General features: G+C 44.4%; 1 protein-coding gene across 1 annotated transcript; it reads right to left on the bottom strand.

Annotated features, from left to right (window-relative positions):
* Window positions 1–10,260: 10,260 nt before the first annotated feature.
* On the bottom strand, window positions 10,261–22,662 carry gpr37b (G protein-coupled receptor 37b). The gene is made up of 2 exons (XM_041964299.1): window positions 21,601–22,662; window positions 10,261–11,079 (listed from the first exon to the last, which is right to left on the bottom strand). The coding sequence occupies exons 1-2, from the start codon at window positions 22,660–22,662 to the stop codon at window positions 10,261–10,263; spliced, it is 1,881 nt and encodes a 626-aa protein (XP_041820233.1).
* Between the last annotated feature and the right edge of the window lie 806 nt (window positions 22,663–23,468).

The following is a 23,468-nucleotide window of genomic DNA, read 5'->3' as shown; positions in this document are numbered from 1 at the left end:
AAGCTGACGTCAATCGTGGACAACACCTCTCAGCCCCTGCATGAGACTGTGAGGCCCTGAGCAGCTCCTTCAGCAACAGTCTGTGACAAACACAGTGCAAGTTCACTGATGTCCCTGTCCCCAATACCCACCACCAGTTATCTGTCTGTAAACATGTCCTTGTATATATCCTTTATATTTACGTATACTGTGCAATTGCAATCTATTTTCTTGTGGGATCAATACTGCTTATTTTATTTTATCTGATCTGATCTCACTAGTTGACTATTTATGCGTCCAGCAGAAACAGAGCAACATAAGCATTAACCTGAAGTCATATTTCTGCCCCCCTACAATTCAAAATCCAATAATCAGTCTCCTTTTGGCTCTGTTTTGGTCTCCACCAACTCCACAGGGAAATAGCCCACTCCTTAGCAGCTAAATATTCCACTATGTTCATGGCTGCAACCAACAACTGTTTTCACTGTCCATTAATCTGTCCATTATTTTCTCGATTAATTGGTCAGTTGTTTGGTCTATCAGATGTCAGAAAATGGAGAAAACCGTTCTTTCCAAAGCCCAAGATCATATTTATATTCATATTTAAGAAGCTGGAATCAGAGAATATGACTCATTCTGATTAATCGATTATCAAAATTGTTGGCAGTTAATTGAATAGTGGACAGCTAATTGATTAATTGATTAGTCGTTGCAGCTCTACTATTTTGACTAGCTAGCTTTGTCTGTCTGCTACATGGTCCTTGGCAATTAGTGTAGACTAGGTTTAGTGATTTATTTTGCTGAAAACAGCAAATCAGGGTGATGAGAGCAGTGAGAGTGAACCAAAACGTGACCGTTTGTGGGCTTTGAAAACCAAAACAATGAGCTGAAAGATGCTAAAACTCCATAAAGCTGAGGGAAACTGCAGAGTTGGCTGATGATTTTCTGTGGATTTGTCACTGAGAGGAACCCCTTTAACACAGCACATATTCATTCATTCTGTTGATATAAAAGTTTTGGTTAGTGCCGCTTTAATATTATAACCACTTAGCAGTGCAGCTGTGATTGGCAGCTTGTACCCCTCATATTCTAAAAGCTAGTGTTGCTTTTAAACATGGCTTACTAATGCATGGTCCCTGAATGGCTGGTCTTTTATAATACGAAACAGAAAAGGGAAAATAGGAGAAAGTTAGAGAGATGGTAACTTAACTCACCGGTTACCTAGCAACCATTCATGAAGCACAGCCAGAAAAACCTTCGCCTGGCCAGATTGCTTGGCTGGAACTTCCTATTTTTAATGAATGCCCAGATACACTTGGGAAAAACGGAAAGGTGGGAGTGTGTCTGAACAAACACTAAAACCTGCAGCGGGAGGAAGAATCTCCGAGCAGCAACATCAAAATCGTCTTTATGTGCTTGTCTCTCTACGGATTGAAAGTCCAACAACAAACATATAGCGGATTACACACGATATACAGAGATGTTCGATGGGACTAGGGGAAAACAAAACAGTTCAGATGTGTTTTGATGTTGTGTACAACCAAAAATACTATATGCACTGAGAGACCTGGGTAGATAAACACATTGTCAGCAACAGCGGTAGCCATCTCTCCATACTCTGTCTGCTTTTTCTTAGCACCAGCCACAGTTTATCCCCCTTTTGACACACTGAAAACCAGAAAATACTGCAACACTGATACCCAACATTTTGTTTCAAATCCAAGATCACTCTGCTTACTTTAATTTTAACTGCACAAACAATCTCATCCCAAAAAATGGCATCTGCTGTCTATCTTTGTACATATTTAACAACAATTTCAATAAACATCTTGATTGGTTGAATACTCAGACCAGATGATTTGCACAGCCAAAAATAAACTGTGTGTTTTCCTTACTGGAAGAAAAGTGTCCAGTTACAGATAAAGTACGTGCCGTCACCACCTGCCACGTCGTTGAAGTAACCCTATCCTCTCTTTATCCCTGTTCTGCTCGGCAGCAGCTGACATTACTTAAACCTTATCTGATGACAAGTTTCATCACTCGAGTTGATAAGACAACAATCGATTGATGTGTATGCACCGGCAAGAAAGACAGAAACCAGCTAACAAAGAGGGAAATGCACTTAAATGAGATTGCGTTTTGTCTGCTTCGCGATCTAAGTACAAGGGAATCAATAAACAGTACAGTTGATTTACAAGAGTTTGGTCTCTCATAGAAATCAGACATCCATCAGACATCTCTATGTGCCACATCTGTCCCGACATCGAGAACAATGCAACCACGCTGCTGTACATTGTTGTGTAACTGGAACTGGTTCTTCAGAGGCCAAAAATAGAAGCACAATGAGAGAGATTAAAAAGTGACAGTGAAAAAAGTGGATCAGAACTTCTCAGTGTTTGATCATGAAAAGATTTTGCTACGACGGGAAGCCAAATCGGGGGGGCTTTTGAAGACAATCACATAATGAAACAACAGAAAAGGCAGATAAACAGCTACACACACAACCACACACGCGCACAGAGTCGTGGCTGCAGACACTTTAGTGAGTATGTTGCTGATTGAGGCTGATTGAGCGTAAGCGAGCGCACTGGCAGGAGGCCAGCTGTTTTGGGGAAATTACGAAGATGAGTGGCACATCGCCTTCTTTTGGGACGAGATGCCCCGTAACACGCAAGCGTGCACAAACACACACACTTCACGCTTCTTCTGTGACGGGAGGGAGGAGACGGGGAGAGAACAGATAAAAGCCTGAACTGTGACGCATTTCAAAGCGAACAATTCCTCAGTTTTCATTAGACGTTTCATGATTGGGCTTTCTCGTGTTCGGTCTGAGAGATAGATGACAGATAGTTGGAGGATTTGATTCAGAGTGCAAAATGAGCATTTGATTTGAGAATAATGGACTAAAAATGAGACTTCTCAAATGCATTTTACACCTTAAATGTAATTCTTTGATGGCATAAGTGCTTAATGTGTCGTTTTAATAATTTGTGTTTGCCCAGCTGAAGCTCTCAGGCTGTTAAAGAGGACAAGTTCACCTCAAGTAGTGCATGTGTTTGGAAATATTGGAATCAGATCTGTAAGAATGAGTGATGCTCTTCTCTGCAGCCGCTCCTCTGAATGTCATTTAAAGTCACAACAAAAAAAAAGTGCTGTTTTTAGAGACAATTTCTAAGACGCTCAGATCTCCTTTTCCCTTCTGCTGTTTCCGTCTCTCGTCTTTTCCCACGTCTCTCCAGCCGTCACTTTTCTGTCATGACTTGAGTAAGAAAGGGAGGGAAAATGAAAGCGACCACCTCCTCACAACGGTGGGAGTGAGCGGCGTCCTCCTGGGGGCCGAGCAAGACGTCTTCGGTGGCTGCGGAAGCTTCCTGGCATCTGCTCAGTGTTCCAACGCGACAGCTAATTCTGTTACGGGAGGTATAAACAGTTCTGCTCGGCGTCCTTATCGCGAACGCAGACCCAGGACGACGGCCGCTGTCGTCATCGTTGTATAACACTTTGGATGCAACAGACAAAGAAAAGCCAACAGAGGGAGAGGGAGAGGGTGTGTAGGATGTGTTGGGAGAACGCAGCACAGTGATACATTGCTGATGAATATTTTAAAGGGTCCTCTGTTATGTGAAGAGGAAGAAAAATGGAGACACGGGAAGATGTTAAGAAAATCAGGACATGAGGACACACTCTCGGCCTTATTCCTATGGAGGAACACAGTCTAGAATGTTTTTCCCCATGTTTCAGAAGAAAAATTCACTTTAATTCCTGTTATTTAGCTTGTGCGCTTACTGCACTGTGAAGCGGCACACGCCTTTCATACATTATAGAGTGATCACATTCTGTTTTACATATTCGAGCCTGCACTTAAAGCGCTCTTTCTCTGCAGGGAACTTGTAACGTCTTTTCATAAAACTGGGCTCTCTGAGCAGAGGCAAGACTCAAATGTTTTTTGAAATCAGCGCTACATGACCAGAGAAAACAGAGAAAAGGGGGCTGTAGTATTCAAGAGATCTGTTTTCTCGCCTGCTTCCAGGTCAGACCACGAGAGAAGATAAACAAAGCTTCTGAGCGCCGTTAAGTGTGACATTATTTATCATCCGTCTCTGGATAGTTTGGATTTCTTCCGGTGAGGTCATAGCAGTGGTTACGTGAGACACGTTGGCAGGTCACCAAAACTGTGTCCATGTGGCTTCCTGTCAGTTTACTTTTAACACTGCGGAGTGAATCCTGAACAGAACTAAGAGGAAACTATGCATCATTTTCAGCTTCGGTCTGGAACAAGAGATCCTGCAGATGTCAACACGTACTGTGCAAATATGGTTCCTTTTAAAAGAAATATGTAATTGCAGGACACAAGATGTTTCCGACTTAAGTGAAAAGACAATTCTCAGCATGCTGAATGCACAGGGGAGGGTTCAAGCTTCTACATCAGACTTGTTTAAGTTGCATGATGGACCACAATAGATTCAAGGCTAGCTGTCATATTATGATTTTGTTCACATTCACATTGCAGTTATGCAAGTGACTTTACATGACATACTACGTCCTGTCGTCATCTCCTATGTGACATTGGTTGGTTAGTAGATGGCCGTGTGACGTGTTGTCAATTTGGCAGGCAGCCTTCTGTCTCCATTTGAATTAATGGAGGAAATGAATGGAGAGATTCTTTGCATTTCATCGCTCCTGTAGTAACAGTATTACAGCATCACTACCAACAGCACTAACTTCAAGTGCAATATTCAAGAATGAACATCCTCATCCTCTCTCACTCATCCTCTCTGAAACGTGAGAACTGACTTTATATCATGTTGTTGGACCTTATTTCCTCCCTCCCCCATTTGCTACCATGGCCTAGTTTCCCTTTTTCCAGTTCTGACAACAGCCTGTTGTAACATCTTGTAATTGGTCTGAATGTCCAACCATTCGAAAAAATATTTCCAAACCGGATCCAAACAGAACCATGGTTCAGTTTGATCAGGACCTAGACCACCTCTTTTCGTTGGACCAAGTACTGAAACTCTTTGTTCTTGACCATGGTCCAGGGGTCAGGTCAAAGTCCGGGCCAAAGCGAGTTAGGTGTAAGCCCCAAACTCAGATTTAAGTAGAGCACAGAGAAATTTTTTTCTCTTCAGCAGATGAATGTGAAAACAACCTTCTGCTGTCGGTCTGCAAAGACATCATTCTTTTTTTTTTTTTTCTGGCCCCTCTGCAGAACTGGATTTGGTCTTTTTTTGTCATACTTCTCAGCAACCAGTCAAACTTCACACACAGATCATTTGACAAATGTTTTGTTGATGAGTCAAAATATACACTTAAAGAGGCACTCTGCTCATTGTACACATACAAGAAAGTCAATTTACGTGTCATGGGAGGAACTCATATTATAGGAACCAATGTTTTTGGACATAAAAGCCAGAATCTCACAGCCTCTGCTGACCATTTGTTAGCTATGTTAAATTGTGGAGCACCCATGTAACATCAGTTATCTCCATGGCAACAACCCATTGGCATGGAGGCAAGCAGCTGGATTATTTCTTTGGTTTGAATATGCTGGAGGAGATTTTCGGATTAGAAAGACTTCTCTCAGAGAAGTGAAACAATTAAAAGATTAAAGAAGATGGCACACTAAAACTCAACTTTCCTTTGGTATCCTCCTGTCACACAATTAGCTTTGCAGAACAGCCAATGACCTTAATACCAACAGGAAATCAAGTCAACAGTAGTCATACATTTAGGATTTTAATATACAGTTTTCAAGATAAAGTTCTTTGATAAACAAAGGGATGTTTTTTTGGCTATATAAAAAGCTATTTAGAAACCAGTGACTAGACTTAGAGACAATAGTGGTCGTGTGCTTACATTTTCAGGTATCAAATACAGACACAACTTGCTCAGAGTGAAGAGGATACTCACAAAACTCAGAATAAACGTCTCACTGACTGATTTACAAGAATCACTTCATCAATAGTTTGAACCACGTTACTACACACTGAGCCATTTAGAATGAGCTATACTCCCAGAAATATGCAGAAAAAGAGAATCATTCAGGAGGTCAGTTCATGCTTGCATCCCATCAAACAACAGGCGCGAAATCCGGACTCAATGAGCTAAATACAAAAACTCCTTCCCAAGTTCTTGAAGTGATTTAATGGTAGAAAATGGGCTGGTGCAAAGGCGCATAAACTCCCTGGACAGGCTTACACATTGGCCCTACAATACCCTGATAGTGGTGGTAATAAAATGAGTTGTCAAACAGGCTGCAGGGCATTGTGTTGCAGTGCTGCTATGCAGCTGCCCATTTCCTCTATTAACTTGAAGAAGTGCAGGCAGTGGGAACCAGAGGCTACATCCACTGGATCTCTTGGAGGTCATAAACTTGAGTTCATTACAGCCAAAGGGTTGCTGCCTCCAGCCACGGCCGGGAAAAAAAACCCAACCTTTATCCACAGTTTCTCAATACAGTGAATGAGTGTATTCCGAACTTGGGATGCTGTCAAACCTTTCGTGATTTACGTTTTCTTCTTCCTGTATTGATGGAGCTGAGGACAAACTGACCTCCATGCTAAGAGAGACACCCAGAGATAGTGTGCTACTACCACAAGAGCACAAGAGACAGACAAGAGAGAAGGTGTTTGGCAGTGCAGAATCGTATGCAAAAGATTCATCGCAATATACAGTATACCAATGAAATCACACCTGGGTCATCACAGTGCTCACCACCACTAATCTTAGAAATACTTAATTGATTTTTTTAATTAAATATAACAAACTAAGGCTTTTAAGAGTAATTTTGATCATCTGCAGAAGCCCCCTACACACCTCCACTGTAATACTATATGTACCAAATGTTCAGTCAGAAATCAGTATAACTTCAATTACCTGCATTATAATAAATTGTAATAGTGGTTTGGACTTTGTTCTGACCCAGGTCTGATTAGTAGGATAAGAAAACAGATTTACAGTACAATAGCCTACACTTGTAAATTTATACACTGAAAAACATTTCATTGGTTCTCCTTAGAAACTCAAGTAATGAAACTGCAAGTGGGCACTAGCAACTAATTTAGCTACTGTAGCTACGCCTGTCAAGCTATTCTCGCACAGCACATCTGCAGTTCACTGACGTCGGAGGCAGATTTACCACTCGGCACTCTCTGTGACACAATGGATCCTTCATTTCAGACTGAGACTTTTCAGACTGTCGCTAGATTTTATTAGCTGTAGCTAGTGAGCTAACTTGGCTAACATTGGCGTCGTGGGTTGGTTCAAATGCCGTCTCCAGATGTCTTTTTAATCTGTCGCTCTGAATCACTTTAAAACAAGGGACAAGGGGTCTTAAATATGCACTTGATGGCTGCATACATGATTATGTGCTGACAAAGATAGCAGGTAGTTAGCAAAAATATAAGCATTCTCATCAGTTGATCCATGTAGAAGACATGCAAATAAATAACACTGTTGTTGCGCAGCTAGTTAGGCCTAGTTTTCTAAGTGTGGTAAGAAAAAATGTAACATCTTGCTGTTATTTTGTTGGAACATAGCTGTGTTTGGCTGCTTAGCTTACATAGGACACTATGTTTTTCAACATTATAAGAGAAAAGGCTTTTAGGATGAAATCTGGACAAAAAGACACCATCCTCCACACTATTTAAATGGCGAGTATCACTCTTGCTTGAGCCCAGCCGCGACACCATTTTGGAGCGAGGAGCAATGCGAAGCTTGACAGACCTGCCTTGTTATGGTCGGACAGTCACTTTCAAGGAGAGGCGTTTCGCAAACAATCAATTGTTGTCTTGCCTTCGAGTTAATTTACACACTTGTGGTAGCACTTCATTTTAAAGTTCAGCAATCATAAATAAATAACTAGTACAAAAATGAAACAGCTACTTTGTATTTACTATAAACTTTGCAATGATTATTGGTACAAATATACAATTTTCCTCGTAATTACAGTACAGCATTGTATTTACAATGTAGTTATGCAATGCATTATGGCACTTTGTAATAAGAATTCAAATTACCTGCAAAATGATTGATAATTAATGTCCATGTTCATATCAATGACTGTAAATAAAGATTGATGATGCCTCTTTACTTCCTCCCACTTCCAGATGTGGGATACGGATACTGCCTGCTGACATTTTTTGGAGCCAGAGTCTGCGCAGCAGTGATTAGATATTGGAGCCGCGGGATCAGGGTCCAGCCCATACACCCGCTCAACTCAATCGTGGGTTAGGGTTAGCTGTCAATCATGACGTTACACCCCCTTTTTATATCATCAAATAACTAATTAACACCAAGCTTATCAAACTGCATCAGCGTGATGAGAACCACCTAAAATGCCAGCAACCTTTTTTTTTTTTTTTACATATACTTTTTTAGTTTGGCCCATGTCCCACCCCTTAACATGGAGGGGGTGGGATTTAAGACCTATACTGCAGCCAGCCACCAGGGGGCATTATAGATAGTTTGGTGTCATTTTTTCGGAGCTGTCATTGTCATGTATCTTTATGTGCAGTCATATGTCATAGAACTAACTGCCAGTAATTATACAGTATTTCTCTACCAATGTAACGATAAAAACTATGCAGTTCATTATTGCAACTACTGAAGTCTGTACAATGCTAATTACTAGTAACTAGCTTCCACTTATCAGTATTTACCAGTGACCTAGTAAACACTGAGTAATTACTGTACTGTAAAATAAAGTGCTATACTTGTAGTTTAGGTGTCACTCAACAAAAAAAGCATTTATATTCAGACATTTAGGCAGTCTGTGCAAACTGCAGCTCTGTGAAACTCCACATTGATTTTTTTTGTTCATGTATTCCACAGTCACAAATAACTGCAATCTGTCTTCTCGACCACAAACATAGTGTGCAGCTAGATTACTTGTGATTCTAAGTTGAACCGATAGATTTGTTGCTTACAGCGCATTCATCATAAGAGCACCAAAGAAAGTGTACAGTATATATACAGCCCAAAGTGTAAGGCGTAACATGATACAACAGTGTAGTGCAGATCTTTATGTTCAGTCTGGTCCATGCGAGGTCCATCCCTTTCAATATATTCCACGGTGTTATGTTCCATTATTTCCACTCCAGTCATATTCACTCCATTCAGTTGAGTCTGTGTTTAATTCAATTCCATTCCACTTCATTCAACGCTGATTAGATCCCAATTAGTCCGCTCCAAACCTTTTAATTCCACTCACGTCCGTGTTTATGTATCTCTGAGACCAGCCCAGTTACGTTTGAGTCAACTGGATTTTATTCAACAGACGGTGTAAATCTTGTGTACATTTGGATTTTCCAGTCCACTCTCTGTGTTTTCCTCTTGCAAACTGTCATTACTGCAGAGACGCCCTGCGCTAGTTTAATTATCATTAGCCTCGGTCCCGTGTTCGCAGCGCTGTATGAACACCTTACAGCTGATGGCGTCTGTAAACTCAGTCCTGTATTTCTATAGGCAGTGTCAGCCCATATGTTTAGCTGGATGCTGTATTTCAGTTATTATACAAGGTGGCACTCTATGATTAATTAGTCCATTAATTTTAATGGTGAAACATTTGGAAGGTGATGAATTGATTATTTCTCCTGTTAAGATACAGTACAGAGTTTCCCATACATAAACGTTTTTCATGGCGGCCAAATACCTTTATCATCCGGAACTATTTTATTCATTTTACCAGAACAAATTGTGACATATTCTGCACAATCATTTCCCTATGTACATTGTACAGTGTAAATATTATTACCTTTCCCTGTCACTGACAGCACGTGGCCTGTGGGAAAGTTTTTCTGCTTCAGAATAAAGTAATTTTCAAGAAGTGAACCTGATTCAAACCTCTTGTGAGGAACCAGACATCAGACAGGTTAAGAGGCCAACTGTCCAAAGATATTTAGGCATACGAGGTCTACAGCAGGGAGGTGTGTAAGTTTTAAAGGTTTTAGGCAGAATTGCTAAAAATATGTACTGACCCTGTTTTAAGAGCACCCCAGGGCATGAGTGAACACAAGATTTTGCTTTTCATTAGTTTTCCTGGAAAATGAGGGTTATACAGTTACTGTAAATGTATATTATTGTTGGAAGAAATGAAAGCTGAGGATGTAGGACACTGGCAGAATGTGATTATTCAGTGTCCAACTTTATTCATGCATCCATTTAAAAATGTGACTAGACTAGGTAAGGCAAATGTCTCCTAGCCACGCGTGACAAACACTAGCCAAAGGCTGGAACAGCAGCAGGCTAGAGAAAACTACATCCCTGATGAGGAATGTCAGCTTAGCAGTTGGAGCCGGCAGGTGTGTAGTTACTCAGCTCCCTGCGGATGGTGCTGAACGGCGACAGCTCCAGCTCGGTGGTGCACTCGTGTTCGTTATCGTCACTGGCTGTGGCCGAGGAGGGCGCGTGGTTACAGCAGCAGCAGCAACAGCAGCAGTCCAGGAAGGCCCTGCCCAGCGGGCGGCACAGGAGAAGCAGCAGCGCCGGCGTCACGGCGGCCCGACAGAAGAGCAGCAGCTGGGAGAGAAGATGGAGGACAGACATGGTGTGCTCAGGCACGCCGGCCGCCATGTACGCAGAAACGATGTTGCAGATGTTCTCGGGCACCACGCACGCACCGTAGACGATTGCCAGCGCCACGACGGTGCAGTTCATCTGGCTCTCCAGCCGGATCTGCTTCTTGTTGCTGCGCACGCTGGCCTGCTCCGCGCGCCGGATCTTGCGCGCCGTAACCAACGAGCAACCGATGGTGAAGAGCGTGGGGAGGCAGAAGTAGCAGCCGAAGCACCACCACAGCCGAGCACCCTCATAGGTCAGGCCCAGCACGTAGAGCATGTCGGGAAGTGAGGTGGATATCCTGATAATGCAGCGTTCAACAGGAGGCTCGTCTGGCATTCCCGTGTCCTCCGCCACCAGCTGTCTGATGAGGAGCTCTGGGAGGGCCAATAGGAGCGCACCGATCCAGATGACAGCTAGCTTAGCAGTAGTGGAGGTGCAGTTCTCGATCATCTCGTAGTACATCTGGACATTGGTGGCTGCGCGGAAGCGGTCGATGCAGAGGGCGCACAGGGTGAAGGTGGTCACGCCGAGGGACGCCACCTGAGGAAACAGGCAGAGGAATTCTTACAATCTCATTCATCACAATGAAAGTCTTTTCAGTTGTTACGTTCACTGAATGTACGGGAATCTGGCTTCACTCGCTTGAATCATGGTGCCTCAAGAATGCTATTTATTTTATTTTTATCTTTAATCTGGGTATGAAACAGCAAATGGCTGTAGGGGAGAATATTGGAGAGAAAATTAAGCCTCAGAGCTAGGCTTACAGTAGCTTCACGCTAGTGATATTCTACAATCATTTCAGATGACAGATGGGCTGAGCTGCTTGCAATGCGAGTTGTAGTCAAGCTTGTCAGGTTTGCACTCTTTACTGAGTAAAAGACCAACAAAGAACTGACAAAATTATCTGCAGTGTAGAAAATGTGTTGCAGAAACTTCAAGAAGGGCTGCCGGGAAAGTCAACATGTAGATTCCCTTGCTTCCTTTGCACACGAACATAAATAAACAGCAGAACACACAGTAATGGCATTGGCCTGACACGGGTGTAATTACAAGCCAACGGCCGACAGTAGCACAAAAGAAGGCTGCAAACTGCTCTTAATGCTGTGTAGCATCCCTCAATATGTGTGTGTGTGTGTGTGTGTGTGAGAGAGAAGCCACAGACAGAAATAGAGTGAGACCACACACACATACACACATACACACACAAACACAGCTAGCAAGTGAGAAGGTGGATTCAAAGCTCATTCATTCAAATGTGTTTTCACACTTCCCGTTCAACGACACTCATGCTAGTTAAGAAACTTCCTGCATATTCTGCTGTTCTCCCGTTGATGTTTAACCGGAAACCTTTTTGGAACAGCTAATTGGCTGGCATTGGCTCCGCCTTCTTGATCTAAATTGTCCGAGAGCTCACAAATTTCCCCAGCATGTGAAAGCATCTGTTGGATTAACAGTCATTTTGGCAGAGTGGGCACCCTGCAAAACATTCTGCTGCAGCTGGAGTGTGTGTGTGTGTGTGTCTGTGTGTGTGTGTGTGCGCGCGCGCGCACTCTTCTATCCTTACATGAACCAGTTCCCTCCTTGATTTTGCCTGCAGCACCAAATCTGCCAGAGCAGCCACTGATCCTCCCCATCCTCCATCCTGTCTCACCTTGCCTACCTTTCCTCCCTCCGACTCTCACTTATCTCGCCTCTTTTTTACTCTCCTCAGCCCCTGTTCCCCTTTAAACACGACGCCTTCCTTTCCTCCCTCCGTTCCTCCCTTCATATCAAATTTAATTACAACAGCCAGCTTCCCAGATGGCCCCAGTGAGCCACGGCTTTAGTGCTCTAAACACATACTTCCTGGACAGATATAGATGTGCACACACTGCAAGATGCTGTGTGTATCTAGGCCTGGAACACACACATTTTGGGACATTACATAAACTTGCATTCATTTCCTGGAGACTTAGCCTAATCATAACCACTACTTATCTAAAATTTAAAGATTTCTGTTGTGTGGACTTGCATTTTGTCCCCTTAAGGAAGATGTGTCCCAACAATGTGACTGTGTAAACAGACTTATGACACTACAACGTGAGCAATACAGCTCCACACACACACCACACACGCAGACTCTGTGACACACATGGACGTCCTAACCAGGCTAATGAAGTGCGAGCATATGAAACAGCGAGGGGTAAGTGGGGCAGACAAGGCACCAGCACTGTGGACAGTAACTGCAATCAGTGCGACTGTGTTTTGGGCAGTTAATTACCTGCCGTCACGCCACAATCTTGGAACTGTAATTGTAATTGTTTTAAAATGTAGCCACAGCAGAACAATAATTAGTCGTTAGGTATTTAAGCATATTTAAGTTGGACTAGATTTAAGCCTGTTGATGTGAGTGGTTTACTCACTCTCTGGACAGATTAATCCTTCAGGTGATTTGGGCAGGTGTCAGAATTGGAGCGCACTTGGCAGATGTTGTCATCTTACAAGTTAATTACCGCGCTCGGAAAGCCAGGCAGCAAAACTCAAATAAACGCAGGAGACAGCGCAGCACCCGAGCTAAGCTTGTTTCCCTCAGCGTCTACAGGTGACGCTAACTGGTGTAAACAACAGAAAAGGTAAATTATAAAGGGCTCAGAAAAGTCAGTCACGCTCACGTAAAGTTGCAGGGACATGATTTGCATTTCTTTAGTGTACAGTATACAAAAATCTTGCAGCGCAGGAAGGCAGGTTGTGAAAACTGTCCAAAAAACAGCTTAATTCTCAGCTGAAGCGTGTGTTGGATCACTTGTGCTGTAACTGAGGAGCAAATCATGCATTAATGCTTACATTAATGCATGTCGGGATTACTTTAAACACACTTCTTTTACCTCTAGCTGACACGTTGTAAACAAAGTAAATTGTCTTCAACATGTACAACACATGGACTTTAGAGTGGCCCTTTAAACTGATGGCAGCAGGGGGAGAAAACAAGTCTAAATCTAATCTTAATAAAACAATGTTATGTTATGTTTTGTGTAATATGCATGAAAAGATCAGTCTGGAGCAGGATTTTGGCAGCTTCTCCTTACTTTGAACAAAATACAAGTACAAAAAAAATACCTGCAACAGGTTGCTGATAGTGACACACAGCAACTCTGCTCACCTCATTCTCTGACTCACCCGTCAGTGTAGATAACAGTCATTGAAATTGCTGTGTGCTATTTAATTCTCCATCCCACTCCACAGTTTACACGCCATAATGCTGCGTGGTAGGAATATATTTAAGTGTGTCAGTGGAGAACAATGAGGTGTTTTTGACAGCTGCTAGTTCAGGCCTTATCTCAGCAGCATAACCAGTTTAAAGTGGCCCCTGTAGATGGTTAGAGCTACTTATGACCCACTTCTTTCTTCATCAACATGCACACCAGGTACACCTTCATTCCCACATGTGGTGACTTTAAGCGAACACGCACGTACACAAATGCCCATCCAGTACACAAGGACAGGTGCATGCACATGCTGAATATTTCATGGCTGGAACAACAGGGCTGGAACGGCTTTAAAGGCTGTCATGGAGGACCAGGAAACCCAGCTTTGATCAGCGTGTCAGGGCGGAGAGCAAGGGCAGGACGAACAAGCATAGCTTTGTACGGGAGAGGAGACGAGAGAGAGAGAGTCCAAGAGTCAGGCCTGGTGGGGTGATGAAGCTGTGTGTGTTTGTGGAAGGGGGTTATGCAAATGAGAGACTGAGAATCAGGGGCAGAAGAATGGAAAAGGGAGACAGAGTGGGATGAGAGAAAGAGCAGAAATGAGAGAGTGGACAGGAGACAATAGCAGGCGGACGCATCAGTGGGTTGGAGAGAGTCCAAAGTGACAGGAAGGGAGAAATAAGCCACGACATCTTCGGAATGATTAATAATGTTAATACAGCATTTCTTCCAGAAGAGCAGCGTTGACCCTGTCATGTTCAGTTTAGCTGCTGGCAGGACGATAGGCCTGCTCGCCTCGGGGCTGGAAATGGTGCTCCTAAAATACTATCGTTTAAATCTTCCTACTTTTTTTAACACAGCAGTGCCTATTTGAGCAAGATGACTGTTGCTTTTGTTGTGTTTCTACGCCGTGAACTCCCTTTAAAACAGTCATTTGACAATTGGGAAATACACCTATTTGCTTTCTTTAGTTAGATGAGAAGTGAGATACCACTTTTGTTGCTGTATGCTAAATAAAAAGCTACAGCACAGCCAGTTAGCTCAGCTTAGCATGAGGTGATTCATTAGCATGCTATACCTCGTTTTTGAATTGGGATTTTCAGGGTTGGACAGTAATGCATTAGATGTAATTGGGGTATGGAATCAGATTACAAAAAATGAGTAACTATAAAGTGTGTGAGAGCCCAGATTACATTTGAAATCAGATTGTAGTTACAATCTCAACCGTATCTGGCACTGATTATCTCTTATTGTCAACTCATTCATGGTGAATGGTGCTGAGTCTGCATTGAAGATGATTTAAAGAGAAAAAAAGAATATTTGTGGAGCTCATGCTTGATTTTGAAGTAATCCAAATATATTCAGATTACATTACTCATTACCAAAATTGACATGTTGTTTGTATTCAGTTAACTGACTATATTTCAGAGTAATGTGGCGGTTTTATGGGGTCTTAGGTGCCCAGTTGAGAAATAGTCTGTCACATAGTCCCTCGTAAAACCGTAAAGTGTTTTGGGCAGAGCCAGGCTAATGTTTTCCTCCTGTCTACATGCTGAGATAAGATAGGACTCAAAAAAAAAGAGGACATTAAAAGGCCTTTCATCCTCAACACATGTTTTTCAGGTTCTGGCCGTCTATTTGCGCAGCAGGTGAGAAAGACATTTTCCCCTGGTGCTGTTTTTAATAACGGCCCATTAACTTCCTGATTAAAGGTCCTGCAAGCTGGTGGCACAAAGGCCTTGTGTTATTAATTGGGTCTTAACAAGAACTGGTGGAGCCTGTGCAGCCATATTGTGACTGCAGCCACTGTCAGGGGTAATGGGTGTTATCAGGTGATGAATGGGCTAATGTGGAGACATAACAACAACAACACACACACACACTGTCTTATAGTAATGAGCCAGGGAGACAAAGGGTTACTCCAGCTGCAGTCCCTTTTCCAGGCTGAGTGCGTGACCCAGTGCGGGCTGCAGCAGACCATAACTCTAACCAGAGAGACCCTGCTACTGACAGCCACCATCCGTCTGACAGCTGGGCTGTGCGTCTGGGAGACAGAAAACTGAGGCATGTGAGCATGCAGGCCCAGTTATGCATATGTGTGACTACGCACGTCCACATTTATGCAGAACACCTTAAAGTTTTATTTCACTGTAGGTGTGGATGGTGCATATATACTGTGTGTGTGTGTGTGTGTGTGTGTGTGTGTGTGTGTGTGTGATTATGGCAGACAGACAGCTAAATTCAGCCTTGTGGGCTGATAAAGATTCTTCGCTGATGATGTTAGAGCATACAACTATAATGGAGATCTATCATGGAGATATTAAGGTATCAAGGGACTTAAGTAGGGAATTCTGATCTTGTGACGACCATGGGTTGTTGCTGAAAGCTTCCAAAACACAAAGTGTCAAGAACTGTTTTGTAAAGCCACTTTTTCCAAGGTTCCAAGCTTTCAATCACATCGCATCACATCGGTTCGACATTTTTTTGAAATACCTTGCTCACTTTCTTGAGTTTGAATATCAATGCTGCAGCTAGTTAGCTTAGCTTAGCACAAAGACTGAAAACAGAGGGAAGAAGTTAGCTTGGTTCTGTCCAAAGGAAACAACATTAGAACTAGAACCTCTTACGCTCACCAATTAACACGCTCTGCTTAATTTGTACAAAAACCCCACCAAGTTGTGGTTTTAACGGGGGTTATGTGGCAGACCGTTCTTGGCCGGGTGCATTAACTTCCTGGGGTCTTGTCGTCACCGTGAGGTTGCCAGGCTACCATCTGAAGGAGATTAATGGGATCGAACGCTCCAGAAGGGACCTTGTGCTAAGATTGTCTATTGAATGAACTTTCAGCCTTTTCTATTCTATTCTATTCTATGAACAAAAGGAACAGTCTCTACCAGCCAGAACAGAGATCCATAGAATCCATGAAAAAGTAGGACGAGCACTCACAAATCTTCATCTTTCTTGCTGCTTTCTTTTCTTCAATTACATCTGTAGCAACAGTCCAATACAGTATTGCAGTCTATGCTGTCGCTTTCTGCCTTTTACAGTGTGTCTGAGGCGGTTTCCATGCAATAAATTTCTCGTTCATTGAATCATATCCTGGCCTGTGGCAGATTTCCCCTGGACATTAAAAAAAATATTCTGCTCTCAATGTGCAGTCGCTACTGGAAGAGCCCAGCTCCAGATCATTGATCCCCGTCTAAGAGTGTTGTGTTGGAGGACATACAAAATGCAATATTCTCTGTTCTATGAAGGCTGGCTCCACGCTGGCCTGTTCCATGCTGATCTGAAATTGATCCACTGTTTCCACCAACATTCATAGTGTCAGCAATCCAATGAATATTTCATTTTTTTACATGGATAATTATCAATTTGGCTAATTGCATCCAACAGCAAGCCTAATCTGTGCTTCGTGCCGTTGTGTGGTCTTGTCTCATCATACAAAACACAATATCTAGTCATCCATGGACAAAAGCTGACTGAGTGGACTCACCATCATGCATTATGTAGAGCCACTAATTATATACCCTGAATAATTTACATATCTTCCAATTAAGCATCATTCACGTGCCTAATAGACAGGGCTGAGAAACAGAGAGGGCAGGAGCTCGGGTGTGTGTGTGTGTGTGTTCTTATGTTTATGTGTTGCTACTGTGTCTCCTGCAACTGTATGTGCATTCAGTATATAGGCACAAGTGTGTGTGTGACCAAATGCTTTCATACTGTATGTGTGTGTGTTTGTGTGTGTGTGAGTGTGAGTGTGTCTTCCCCCCCTGAGGCTTGTTTCTAATCACAGATAGCTGATGCAGAGAGAGAGAGGGAGAGAGAGGTAGAGAGAGGGAGAACAGCCGTGGGCAGTGATCAGTGGAGAGAGGGCCATCCCACCCATCTGGAGGAGCAGCACACCCTACTGACTTTGTGTGTGTGTGTGTGTGTGTGTGTGTGTGTGTGCAGGATAGATAGAAAGATAGACATGGAGATGGATGAAAATCATTGGCTTTCTGGATGTAAGAAGGTGGAGGAAGTCTCCAAGGAAAGGTGTTTGGACGTGGGCCCTCCTGGTCCTGTGTAATGGCCACATATTCTTGTGCATCGCACGGCTGTGCCAAGAAACCGAATTCGTAAGTCTGATTTAGGTGCTTGAAAATGCGCCTGTGCATGTGTGAGTTGGAACAGTTAATGTGAACGTGTCAAGCTGATGTATGTCCCGCCATTACCGCCAATTTCAGAACAATGCATGGGTCTACCTCTGGCCCTCTCTCCCTCTTTCCCAATCCATCGCTCTCTCACTTCCCTCTGCCTCTCGCTTGCTCGCCATCAATAGTCTGTTTCTCTCTCTGGCTGTGCCTGCCAAAGCCCACTGTACCATAGCAAAGACAGCCCACATTTACTGACTACAGGGTATTGTGCAGCACAGTAGAAGCCAGATGCGGAGATGAGGCGCAAAAACTAAAGGATTCACCACGCAGTTGAGAGCAAAATATCACAGAGAAGAACAGTGCAAAAGAGGGAATTGAGTGAAATGTTACTTGGAGCTTCAGCACATTCTTGCAGCCAATAAGGACTCAATGACAGACGTATGTGATGACATATACGGCGACATGTATTATCAGCAGATTATATTTTAAAATTAGAAAACATGTTTTTGCACATGCATCAGTAAAAGCCATTATGGGCCAAACTACAGCATATGGTAACAGTGATGTAGCGGGTCTGTTAGTGAACCACAAAGGGAGGAATGAGTCCTTAGAGAGTTGCCAGATTCACCGGCTATTAGCTCTAAATCAGGTTTAAAAAGGAGGCGTGAATGCAGCCATTTCCGTCTACCACTGGGACTGATCATTAGGCTGTTGCATGTGACACATGCATGATAAGATTTTACAAATCTGACAAAATGATCATCCCCATTTAAATCTACATATTGCATCATATAGTAGGCCTACATATAGCCTAAACACGTTGGAACTTACATCTACACATTATGTACAAATTTTAGGTGTTTTCCAGATCTTAATATTCAACAAAAAGACATGCGGTGTCTGTCTCACTATCATAATCACACTTGTGAGCAACTGCCAAACAATCGATATCCCCCAATAAAATGCAAGGCTGCATGAAAAAGACACTCAGTTCATATTACTGTTTTGATTCTGTCCTTTTAAGATACTTTGATATTTGTAAGCATCTCTTTATTTAGGGGTAATGAGACAAAAAGTTTTTTTTTAATCACTGCGTTACAGCAGCATAGTTCTGAATGAACCTTGACAAATGACTCATCCCCCACCGGCTTATAAAATGCTCACTGCACTGCTTATTTGTTATTTTACCCTGCTTTCAAGTCTTATCCTAATCAACTTCCAGGTGCAAACGCCCAATTACCGCCCATTAGTTTTGCCTGAATTTGCTGCTCAGTGCAGAGACCCAGAGCGGTCGTCTGCAGCGACAGCAGCATGAAACGGGAGCGTGTCTGAAACAATGCAGGCTGGCTGTAACCCACATCTTTATTTTGTGCAGCATTCTTGCAATTTTCCTGCCGCGTTTTCTCACATCTCACACCCAAAATTGCTTTCTCTTTGAGGTTTGGAAAAATTCCACGCTCTACTAAACACTGGATGAAACACGGTTTACTGAAGGCGGCACCATGGGAGGCTCCTCGCTCAGGGGACTGTGCTACATTATCTATACCACCCTCTGATTATGCATGCATGCACACGTGAAGTTGGGTTTCATGTTTGCGTGAACGTGCCCATATGTTTGAGAGCTGTGTGTGGATCCAAGCATGTGTGGCTGAGTATGTGTGTCTTTATTTCAGGCCAAATGCTGATATCCCCTGTGACTGCATTTGGGTTAAGTGAAGAATAAAGTCACTCCATAGTGTGAATCTCTGTGTGTGTGTGTGTGTGTGTGTATGTGTGTGTGTTTCACTGAATGTTCCACAGGGAGAGAGTGGGCCCCAGGCTGAATTACTCACGGCCTGTTTTGACACATACACACACACACCCATTGAGGGGACTGCTGCGCAGTGGAGGCCCAAATACACATGTCCTGATAGATATGCACTATAAAAAGCATATTCACATGCAATAATAAATGCACAGAGACAAGTGAATATCACTCACTCTCACACACACACACACACACACCACACACTCTGCATTCAGAATAGCCATTTGGCCTATGCACGTATGTAAGAGCGTTACTAAAGTCATTAAACAACATCCCGTGGTTCTTGGGCAGCTCATATGCAATAACACAGGGGAGGGGCTCTGTCTCCCTCTGATCCCCCATAATTAATACCACATGCACTCACAGGGCGCTTGCAAATGAAATGAGATACTGTACATATATTACACTATGTGGTCAGTGAGGACAAAGGCTGGCAAGCGAGATAGCAGAGAAGAGATGATGCAAGCGATCTCCACCTGTTAAGTAATCTGGAATCATATGGTCTGATGCAAATAAATGCATGCACATGCAACCCGGATCTGCTCAAACTGGACTGCAGTTTTAGATGAATAGGATCTGACTTCATCAGACTATTCATGGCACCATTCTTTAGCTGAGAGGCTACACAGAGCAGCTGCCTTTCAAAAGGCAAGAGACTCATTAAAGTCTCTTTGACGCTGTAAACTCACATGACGCAGCTCCAGAAGCTGGTCCTCAAATCTGTAATCAGATGTCTAAAAACGTCCTCTCGGGTATGGGAATCCTTGATTGTCATTCATGAGGGCAAATGGGAGGATAATAACACACTGTTCACCTGATCATATTATCACTTCATGGTGTGACAGCCCTCGCTGTCTGCAGGCACCGGAGGGGTGGAGTCAGAGTGGAACTGAGTCAGAAGAGGGTCCGTCTTTGCTGCATCTCTCTTTACTCACGCGCCTCGGGCATCAACCTTAAGTCCACTGCTACCAGTTTGGTAAAAAACTGTGATGTGTTTGGGTCAGGATATGCCTTTAAAAACATGTGTGCTCTCTCCCCTCTTTGTCCTTCCTTAAGCCAGGTGGTGACAATGGCCATTCAGAAGAAGCTTAAGACCCCTGAGCTGGAAACCCCTGTTTCATACAAAAGACATCCACCTTGCGGGTGAATCCGACACTGGTGTAATTGCAGTTGGCACACAAAGGGAAGGTATCAGCATGGTGTCAACAACCTGTCTAGCATCCATCCACTGCACATGAACAGAGGTAGACAAACAGAAAAGCAAGGCGACTGAGTGTGTGTGTGCATGTGTGTGTGTGTGTATGGGCAGGAATACAGATCACCTGTAACGTGTTTTATCAGCTGTATGTATCCTGACAGCAACAGAGGGAAGCGTGTTATGTGTCAGTCAGACTGAATGGGAGATAGAGAGCGATTATCTTACATCCTGGTGTGTATTTGTGTGTGTGTGTGTGTGTGTGTGTGTGTGTGTGTGTGTGTGTTTGTGTTTGTGTCTTGTCTCCATGCCTTGAGGGCTAGGTGAGGCTCCCTCTCGCTCCAGTAGCAGGTGTGCAAGTGACAAACAGAGCCTCCTTGTTATTGGCTGAAGTGACATCCTATAGCCCTGCCTGAGCACTTTACAGCCAGTCAGGGCTTAAAAACTGAAACTCGCCTCTTTAGGTCTATTTATTCTGGAGAGGGGGGTGTGAAACTTCATTTTCACGCCCCAAAGTCCAACAGATTATGTCTGTTGTCACTATGGAGGTGTGATCATATTCAGACAAGGTTGGGTGATATGTAAATGACACTGGATGAGCCCCATTTACCATCTGTCATCTCTGCAGAGAGTGATACTGCCTGTAGGCTGCAAAACTCCACTACAATCGCAACTAATTGTGCCTGACACATTGAGAGCGGGATAAAAATACAAGACAGAGCCGAATAAATTTACCTCCACGTAGGGCACCACTTTGCAGGTGAATTCGCCCAGCAGCCAGGACTTTGTCAGTTCGTGAAAGACCACCATGGGCAGGCAGAAGAAGATGAGCACGAAATCCCAGACGGCCAAGTTGGCCAGCAGCGAGTTGGAGATGCTCTTCATGTAGTAGTTCTGGCACACGATGCACAGGATGGCGATGTTGCCCGCGATCCCCACCAGGAAGATGACCCCAGAGACGCACGTGATCGCGTAAGCGCCGTAAGTCTCGCTTGTGACCGGGTAAAAGGGGTTCTTGATCTCGTCCCCGAAATCCTGCGAGCTGGGAGGCGTGATCGGCGTGGCGTCCCAGGGGTTCTCCTCCCTGAAAGTGAAGAACTCGGTCCTCCTGGTGAAGAGGTCAAAGGGCAGGTCGGTGGAGGTGAGGGCCACCGGCTTGGGGATGGGTTCCCACGGCGACTCGTGAGGCTGAGCCAGAGCCGCTGAGCTTTTGTTCAGCCGGTTTCTCCCCCTCCTCGACGCTTTCTTCTGCTCGTCTTTTGTGCCTCTCTTGTGCCTGTCGCCCTCCTCGGGTCCCCCTCCTCCGTCTCCCCGGCCCATTGAAGAGGGCTTAGCCGCATTGTGGTGTCCACCTGCTGGCGTCCCCGTACTACTAAGACCGCCATTCAACTTTATCCGCTTATTATGGTGGCGCGCCGGGCCCCAATGTGAGACGGCGTTGGGATCCTCCATGGGTGTCACAGTCCTGCTGGAGTCGCGCTTGTTGTGTCCAATTCGCCACGTTTCTTCTGCAATTACCCTTTTCCAGGGGTGAGTGGAGTTAAGGGTCCCTCTGATAGTTGCCCGCTGCGCCTGCAGTTCCGCCGAGGACGCACCTGTGGCGTACCCCGGCGAGAGCGCATGGTCCCTGGCTTTATTTTGATGATTCTCACGGAGTAAGCCGTGGAAAGTCCTGGCAGAGTATGCGCTGGTGTTGCTGTCCTCTTTAGTTCGCACTTCTCCATTATTTCTTAGAGATAGTAATACATGTGCATGGGCTAATAACACAAATAACGTCCTAGGCGGCACAATCTGCATGGTCCAGAAATTCTTGAGCGCGGTTTTAATCCTCACAAGTGCATCCTCATACCTCCGTGGCAGCGCGGGGACACTGTTCCATTTAGTCAACACCCATGTTGGACGCAGCGCAGGGGGGGGAGCTCACGGCTTCAAGTGCACAGCCACATCGGTGATGGGAGCTGTGCAAACTTGGAAGTTATATCCCAATTTCTTGTCGTGCGCTCTGCAGCAATCTCCAAATCGCCGCCTCCTCCGCGAGTCACTCCCGCTTCCAAAGTCTTGACATTACCGAGCAGGACAGCGAGTCAGGGTCCGGATCCACTGGGGAAGAGGCAAAGAGTGGGGGAGAGGGAAATGCTGCATATCCACGCACGCAATCCGCAGAGCCTCCAGTTTCCAGCTGTGGGCAACAGCATCCAAAAAGAGCGAATCTCTGCCTCCTCCCGTGTCAGTGCGTTAGTTTGGTGGGCTGGGTCGGCTGGCAGCAGCGTCAATGCGGTGCAGTCCGGGTAAAGCCCACTAGGTTGTGATGCACAGGAGTAGAGAGAGGAGAGAGGGGGGCAGAGAGAGGGGAAGAAGGAGGGGTGGAAATAGGTCTGTTTCTCGTCCCTTCCTCCTCCTCGTCCAGTGTCTCACCTCCTCCGCTTTCTCCTCGGGAAGACTGTGCGCTGGAAGAAAATGGACTCCCCTGGCGGCTAACCCCGATCTGTCACTCCTCATCCATCACGGAGCATCCAGCAGCCCCGGAGCAGACTACGGCTGCGGCTCCCCCCCTCGGCAGACAAGCCAGCCACGCCCGACAGACAGACGTGCTAATAAATATA

Source organism: Chelmon rostratus, chromosome 22 (assembly GCF_017976325.1).
Source record: "Chelmon rostratus isolate fCheRos1 chromosome 22, fCheRos1.pri, whole genome shotgun sequence".
Classification (NCBI taxonomy): Eukaryota; Metazoa; Chordata; class Actinopteri; order Chaetodontiformes; family Chaetodontidae; genus Chelmon; species Chelmon rostratus.
The sequence above is the reverse complement of the archived record's forward strand: the minus strand, read 5'-3'. Positions and strand labels throughout refer to the sequence as shown.

Coding starts and splice junctions, on each gene's coding strand:
- gpr37b (XM_041964299.1), bottom strand. CDS start 22,662: ATGCAGATTGTGCCGCCTAGGACGTTATTTGTGTTATTAGCCCATGCA. Junction 11,080..21,600: donor AAGTGGTGCCCTACGTGGAG/GTAAATTTATTC, acceptor CTGTTTCCTCAG/GTGGCGTCCCTCGGCGTGAC.